The sequence below is a fragment of the Scomber japonicus genome, chromosome 13 (genome assembly GCF_027409825.1).
Source record: "Scomber japonicus isolate fScoJap1 chromosome 13, fScoJap1.pri, whole genome shotgun sequence".
Lineage (NCBI taxonomy): Eukaryota > Metazoa > Chordata > Actinopteri > Scombriformes > Scombridae > Scomber > Scomber japonicus.
This window is the reverse complement of record NC_070590.1, coordinates 22,110,736-22,118,901: the sequence shown is the minus strand read 5'-3', so window position 1 is coordinate 22,118,901 and position 8,166 is coordinate 22,110,736. Positions and strand designations below refer to the sequence as shown.

General features: G+C 39.5%; 1 protein-coding gene across 1 annotated transcript in view; it reads right to left on the bottom strand.

Moving 5' to 3' along the window:
* Positions 1-1,053: 1,053 nt before the first annotated feature.
* The window catches only part of LOC128371453 (roundabout homolog 1-like), a 79,308-nt gene continuing 72,195 nt past the window's right edge, over positions 1,054-8,166 (bottom strand). The window contains exons 18-30 of the mRNA XM_053331780.1: positions 7,691-7,888; positions 6,914-6,940; positions 6,158-6,197; positions 5,813-5,967; positions 5,297-5,650; positions 5,087-5,206; positions 4,853-4,988; positions 4,167-4,313; positions 3,622-4,067; positions 2,802-2,942; positions 2,486-2,707; positions 2,245-2,399; positions 1,054-2,089 (exon numbers count right to left, since the gene is read on the bottom strand). Of these exons, the coding sequence (XP_053187755.1) occupies positions 2,248-2,399; positions 2,486-2,707; positions 2,802-2,942; positions 3,622-4,067; positions 4,167-4,313; positions 4,853-4,988; positions 5,087-5,206; positions 5,297-5,650; positions 5,813-5,967; positions 6,158-6,197; positions 6,914-6,940; positions 7,691-7,888 (2,138 nt within the window). The 3' untranslated portion in view covers positions 1,054-2,089; positions 2,245-2,247. The remainder of the gene's footprint in view (positions 2,090-2,244; positions 2,400-2,485; positions 2,708-2,801; positions 2,943-3,621; positions 4,068-4,166; positions 4,314-4,852; positions 4,989-5,086; positions 5,207-5,296; positions 5,651-5,812; positions 5,968-6,157; positions 6,198-6,913; positions 6,941-7,690; positions 7,889-8,166) is intronic.

Genomic DNA, 8,166 nt, shown 5'->3' with positions numbered 1-8,166 from the left:
GAGGGTGATCTGAAATTAGGGATCACAAAGGTCACAGGAGTTGCTCACCTTACTTATCATTGCTGAATGGACTGGTTCTGGTTTTTACCAATAAATCACACTGAGGTCTATATAATTATACCAATTGATGACAATCTCTCTCTCTCTCTCTCACACACACACACACACACACACACATACTGAAAGACATCTGTGAAAACCTTGCTTTCAACAGCAACATACAGGTGTTGTGCTGATGAGGGTTCACAAGTGAGGTTAATTAAATAGCATGTCTCACCCTCAGTCAGTTTTCCTGTCTCCCTCATCCATCTCACCTTGATACCACATAATTGGATAGGTTTACCTACAGTATGGGACCATCAAGTAGACAATCAGTAAAATTCTTGCGACAGTTTTGAAATGAATGAATTAACAAACATCTTTGAATATATTCAAAATCTGACTGAATGTGTGGTACAGTATACAGTATATGTGTAATTTTATTGAAACCTTGCAAGGTCAAACAAACAAACAAAAAACACCCATGACGTATCCTCCTTTTCCATGGTTGTCTGAGTTCTGTGTGTGTCTTCACAGAAGATCATCAAAAAGGACCAATAAACATTAAACATATTATATTATTTTTTTTTTTACTTTACTTTAGTTTTGTGAAAGTTACAACTTTGAAAACCACCATCGTAGACATAGGTGAAATAACAGAAAGGATAGACAGTTGTTTACATTTTCATGGTAAACACTGGCTGATTTTTTGCAGGATCTCATTCTTTCTTTGTCACATTTGAATCTGGAAAGCAGAATCTCCAGTGAAAGCTATAAAGAATTTGGTTACAGAAATGAGTAATTTGTTGTTAGCAATATTTATTCAAAGTAGAGTAGAGTAGTTAAAGTGACATACCTGTTCCATATAAAACTTATAGAATAGGGCTGGACAATATGACTAAAATCTATAAATATAACAGTTATAATTTTCTTTCTTTGTTTTGAAGGCTCACTTGTGAGACCAGCTAGATTCTGATTCATTTAATAAGGTTGAACATCTGGTTAGATGTCAGTGATTGCTGTAGTTATTCTCAGTTTCATTGTATGGTATTCAGGCAGTTCATTTATTGGAAATTGCTACAGTGACTTTAGGTCAGTTAGAGATTCATATTGAGTAATTTGATCATTTGGGCATACTGTCCAACCCTGCACCAGAAGTTATGGCCAAGGTTAAGCAAACACGGACGTAGATGAAATGGATTAATTGGAGAAAACAATAAATGGAACCAGTCCATGACCAGAGTTTTCATCATCCCAAAGAGAGGACAAAGCAGTCAATATGTCAAAACTCCTACAGGTGAATCTGCATGCAATTCTCTCAGTACACACAACAGATATTTCAAATCTGAATGAAAGCAGCTCAAAATGTACGCAACTGAATGCACAATCACAATCAACAATCATTTTTCTCAGTCTGAAGTGAACTGATGAAATGATTAACAAGACTCCAAAAGACTTCCTCCAGACTGAAATTCATATAATAATAATAAAATTAAGTGATTGTGCTTTTATAACCAAAGTAGAACAAATAATACAAAGACAAGATGTACATCACTTAGAAAACATTAACACTGTTATATAAAATTTGAATTTCAAGCACTTCTGTGGCAGTAAACAATTTACAAGATGGCTGGAAAAGACTCAATATCAATTACAGTAAAAGAACAAGACAACTGACAAGCAAAGATCATAATATGGATCGCATGAAGCAGTTGTCAGGGACATTATTTTTGTAGACACTCACAACCGCCAAAAATGTGCATTCATCTTACTTTACTGAGCGACCTGCTGTTCAGGCTCGTGGAAGCTGGTCACCCAAAAAGCTAACAATAAGCAGTGCATCAAATTGAAGTTCATTGACTTGAACATGAGAGCACTTTTTTTTTCCTTTTTTTCCAACACCTAATGAGAAATTTGAAGTAGAAAATAATAGCATGTATTGTGCAGTATTTTTTTGGAGTCTTCTTCCATATCGAAAGGGTCATTGTCCTTCGTGTGAAGCAACTGTAGGATATTCTTGTGCTCACGTTGCTTCTCAGCTTTTCAGGAACTGTGGGAACAAAATAGTGTTGTGTTTGTCTTGTGCTGCTTAACTTAAATCGTGGAACAGATAATAAAAGAGACATGTATTTGTGGAATTGACATTTGAACAATAAAGCTAACAAAATGTTACATCCAGAGTTTTGATTCATGACTTTGACTTACGTCCTACACTTGTCCTGTAGGTGCCACCTGTCCTCCCTGTTTGGTCCTTGAGTCTCCACATGATGTAAAGCTGGATGAATTAGGATCATCAGCCTCCCTCAGAGGTTGACCCGATGGGAAAGATGGACGACTATACAGAAGAACGTCACCTAATTCTGCAGGAGAGACAAGAAAGTAAGGATTTTAGATGTCTAGACTGCAGGTTTTCAAAGTGAGCATTATAATCTAGCCAGTATTGTACCTGAGTGCTGTCTGCCTTTGCTGCCTCCTTTCCCTCCTAATGGAGTCTTGTGCCTGTCCTGACTCTCTCTCTGCTCAAGCGTACCCTCCCTGACCCTGTGAGTCCCAGCGCTGCCTCGTCGACCCCGGCCCTCCCCAGAGCCCATCCGAGGCAGCGTGGCCCCCCTCACTTTATAGTCACCATGGGACATTTGGCTGGTGAAATTCAGAGGCATGCAGGAGTCTGGGGACACACCAGGACACACAAATCCAAATGTTATATTGTGATGAGATGCACAGAAGGAAATCTCTGTTCTAAACGTTGGTTAAGAATTTACCATCATTAAAGACGTCTTTGGGTTGGTAGCCCTGTTGACCAGACTGGTTCTGTTTATGCCTCCTAGGTCTTTTATGTGTTATTGCAGGACTCATGTTGCTGTCTGTGGACATGGGGCTGCTGGGTCGCTGATGCCGCCGGCCTTAAATCATCACAAATAATAAAATGTTAAGTTACACTGAATATTGCAGTACATAACAATAAACTTACAGAATTAACCTTTTTTAATATTTAAATTGTACTAAAATTAACACTATTTGTCAAATATTCATTGGATGAATTTTAAGCTATAAACATGGTTTCTCCATCAACTTCTTATTGTCCTAAATTAGGACCACAGTGACATTTTTCCCTGAACAACTAACTATATTTTATTGTCAAACCAACTAACTAAACTACTCAACCCTATTTGAGTGTTGCTTATGTAGTCATGGGTATTTAAGTTAAATACTTGAAGATTTAATACCAGTTTTTCAAGGGCTTATATTACTTAACATGGTAGTTGTTCTATCTGATTTTAATGTATATTTGCAATTTTTAAGTACATTTATCAAATGTTCCTTCATTTAAAATAAAACACTAAAAAATGTGAAATATGAATAGAGGCAGTGGAAATGACATATAGTATCCCAAACATGGCCAGATTCACGCCATGGACGAAAAACATGTCACTGAAGAAGAACCTTGACAAAACATAAATAAGTAAATGTTTCAATTAACAAACAAATCAAACAAAGTAAAGAAATGTGATAATATGAGATATGATTATAAAATGATATTATAAGATGAATGTGCTCATTTTTCCACAGAAGCCTTCTCACCTGACTCGTCTGGGTATCTACACATGCGCAGGCCTACAATATCCCGCGAAGATGCTACTGCCTGGTTGAAATCGCCGTCTGTAAAGAAGGATCCTTCTGAAGTGCTGACAATGCTGGACCTGCCTGATGAGATGTTATCCTCCGATGCCGAGCCCCAGCTGTTAACCATGGACCCTGTGACTGATCTGTCCAGATCCCCGATGCTGGAGGCTGGGGTCTGCTCCAGCCCGTGGAGGAGCAGCTTGTGTTGAGAGGGGTGATGCAGCTGGTGTTTGTGCTTCTGCTGCTTGTGGTGTTGGCTGTAGTGACTTTCTGCCAACTCTGTGTCTGTCTCTTCCTCTGCCTCCTCATCGTCCTCTTCCTGTCCATCGGTATCCATGCAGAGGGGTATGGAGCTGTAGGTGTGTGTTGGGGAAAGAGGGTGCTGGTGGCTGGAGATGTGCTGACTGTAAAGTGCGTTTAAAGAAAATATGTACAGTCTTGTCACAACAGTTTTTTATTATATCAGATAAAAAGTAGCAGGCAGGAAGGTTTAATGTGGTTACCTGACATGCTCAGTTCCATCACGCAAGCTCAGGTCTCCCTGCGTTATTGTGGTAGTTGGGTGACTATAGGGCACTTCAGTAGCAGATGAGGCTGCTCCTCTAACTGGTGGAGTCGGACAGCTTTCTATTCTCTCCTCTGGATCAAAACTGATAAGAAAAGGATAATTATAGCTAATTATGGCTAAAGGAATGAGGGATGCCAGCAAACCTGTCACATTAGCCAGAGCCCATTTGACATTAATGCAAACTCTTGGACCTCCATTAAAACACACATTTCCTTTAGAGAATGAACAAAGGTGAAGAGTAAGCTTTCTGCATAATTTGTATTTTTATTGCTGAAAGGCTGCATACGTCTTGAATTCACGGTTATTTCTGATTTTCCATTATACTTTTCATTAAGTTTTAACAATTATAGTAAACTGACTGTGTGACAATAACAAATATCTAAATTGTTTAATTAGATTGGTTTAATTGCTGGTGGTAACATTAAGGCTGTTCTGATCGTTTTCAGGTGTTCACTGCATTCCTTTAATAACGCTTATGTGATAATTTTGTGTAGTATTGTTTTTTAAAGTCAGTTTAAAACAAATAAAGTAATACATCTGGTGACCTACTTCAGCACTACTGACTCAAAGACCCTGTGTTTTTTTGTGCTGTATGCATATATGCAATCTGTGTGTGTCTACCTCTTTTCCATGGGTAGGCTATATTCATCACAGTTCCAGGCATTAGCATGGGGAGGAGACAGAGCTTCTCCCCAGCTCGCTGCATTATGTTTTGGTGTCTTTGGGGCCCGCGGTCCCCTCCTTTGATTTTGACTGCCTGAGAAATGAGAGGAAAACCCAATGGTAAACACAGACTTCTGTCTTGATTTGTTAAAAATCACCACACATCTGTTAAAGCTCAGCTCTCGGCCTCACCTGAGGTGCTGTTGCTGCCTCTGTCTGAGCTGTGGTGTGAGCCTCCAGTGCTGTGATCACGGGTCTGGTTGTAGGGGATAGTTTTAGGATGGATCATTCCTTCACCCCCTTGCAGATGATCTGAAAAAAAAAACAGTGAGAAAATTCACAACATGTTTCTTTTTTTCCATTCACATTAAGTTAAGCAAATTAAATTTAGCCTCACTTTACCTTTATTTAGCATATTTTGCTCCATTATGTTGTACTGCATCTGTGCTACCATCTCTTTTGGTATTGGAGGGGGGTTGGGAGGTTTCCAGCAGGGCATGTCCAGAGGCTCTACGATAGCACCCCCACTGGCTGCTTTATTCTTAATACTGGCCTGAATGAGTTGTGTGGTGGCATATGGGATGGGTTCATATGTGGCTGCTGAATCTCCGCCTGGACTTGCATAGCACAAACTGGAGTTGTTGAATGTTTTAATCTCGTTCAGCTTGTTGGAGAGGTTCACATCACTGTAAATAGCCGTCTCAGAACCAATCTGTTTGTTTTCTGGATGGTTTCCGTAGTTAGCGATGCAGTCAGCTGAGAAGGATGTGAAACAAAGCGGCACATGAAACACAGCGAGAACACAGCAAGACGCACCGCTTCAGCTTTGTTGGGAGCTGTTTGGTTTTAATTAGACACCCAACATGTATCACAAAAGCTCCTACCCGAATAATGACATGAACTCAGTCATGCACTAACCTGGTCGGCTGTATGTTGTCATGTTACTGTCACTGGTGCCATTGCCATTATTGCAGCAGTTGATGCTACAGTCCTTGTGATTGGCACATGCATTTGGCCAATTTTCTGGCAGCCACAGCTGGTTCAGAGGTTCCCCCATGCTGAGAAGGCCAGGTCTGCAACAAGGAGGACCACAGAGCTGTCAATCAAAACCTGCAGTCCTCATATATCACTGATGTGTGTTGGGTGGGTGCATGAGGTTCTTTATTTAGAGAAGGCAGACACCTCCCCCTAGTGTTCTCTTAACGTAAGTGCATGTCTTCTGTTAATCTTAATATAACACAAAGGAACAAAAATATCACACACCTGCCAGCACCGCACACAGATTCTCCTCTTTGATATGCAACTGCAAAGGGAAGCATAAAAAAGGTAAAACTTGATGAGCTGTCAAAAAGCGGAAGTGCTAAAGGCAGAGAGAAACTATGAAAGGCAAGTACAGATTTCAAACTAAAATCTTAAGGCAAAAGTCTACACTCTCTTTAATGCATACTTCCTTTCACATGGTATAAAGTCTGACTATATGGTTTAATGGGCAGGAAGACAACACAAATAATTGCCTTCACTTTTACTGCTCTTGGCATACATTCACAAATGAATCAGAAACATTGTTTAAGATAGTTTCTCAAGTGATAGCACTTGTGAAACATCAAATACAGTTAACGCATTCTATATTTTTCCTTATTTATTATAATGAACCTAACCTTGTGAGTAGGTGGGCCTGGCAAACTATCTGCCTGCAGATGTTTATGCTTAAAGCTTATAATATCGTTTTATAACCAGCAAAATCCAGTTTAGTTCAACAGACATCTTTATATGCCTGTATTGTATTTATGCACTGTAACAACTCAATAGTAAAACATCAAGTGCTACTTCAGTCCATCATTTTTAAGTTTAGTTGATATTTTTGATAGTGTTTCACCTTTCTCTTCATCTTTTTTTTGTTTGTTTATGTGGCTCTTTCTGTTGTGCAGTATATATAATGATAAAAAAGATGATTAACCTCCCAAGTAAATAGTTACGCAACACAAGTTATCATTAGCAGATTTATCATACTGTACATACCTGTAGGTGTGAAGGTGAATGATGGGACTGTTGGGACACACAAAGGAGGAGAAACAAAGTAAGATGAACATATTGGATTATTTCAATATACTTTTTTATTAATGTAACTATGAGTTTAGTTGTGAGGTTTGTCATATCTATGCACCTATCATCTGCTGTGTGCACACAGAATTGATAGACAGCTCTACAAGTAAAAAAAACCTATGTGTCCAAATATTTAAATAACCACATGCCAACTGCCTTACTGCAGCCTCTGTCTTTGACACAAGTGTCCAGGTGGAGGTTAATGGGGGTGACAGGCAACCCGGGGGAGAGAGAAAAATAACAGTGATGTTGTAGCAGACATGGTAATGGCAGGTTGACAGGCCTGCACCTCCAAGAACTGTTTTGTGTTGAGGAAATGAGCGACTAAAGGTCAGCCTTTGAATGTCTGCAGAGTCGCAAATGAAAAAGGGTCTAATTTGTTTCTGAAGTCTTTGTGTCATAGGAAGATTAGACCAGAGTATTTTTCACCCTTTGATGTGATCTGCTTATCAACCTCTGAAAATATTCTTTAACATCACTGAGATGAAGACTGCTGTCTAGTGTGGTGGCAACATGTCATGGCCTGATCATTTCTACAATCATAATGACCTTCACATGTTCCCACAAGAGTAAATTGATTACCTGTTTTGCAGACGTACACTTGGCCTACACAGCTGTAAATTAGCATCTTGAACATACACATATCTATCCATCTGCCTTTTTAGAATATACACATAACAGAGAGACACACACCCTTGCGGATGCCAGTGTATGTGCTGCTGAGGCCACTTCTCTTCTTGCGGTGACGATACAGCCATACACTGAAAATCATGAGGACCAACCAGCAGGTGGCGCCAATGCCAGCAATAAATGCTGGCTGCCTCACTACGTCTGAGATCTGAGACAATGTGTCTCTTTCCTCACTGATATCCATCATCTGGCCTGCAGAGTCTGATCAATGAAGGAAGAAAGTCAGAAGTCAGACATTATACATGCAGGAAAACAACAGCAATGATGACAAGAAAGCATAATTCATGTGTTCAAAAAAAGTTACAAAATCATGCATTGTTAAAAACATAACCTGAAAAGTCAAGGGTAGGCACAACATGAGCTTTAGATGATTCATTGAAATTTCCCATAAACAGCAGGACAAGAAACTGAGAATTAGAGCTTTCACCTTGAGGTAATGTGAGATTTTACAAGCCCAGTTTTGTGATAGCTTATTAACC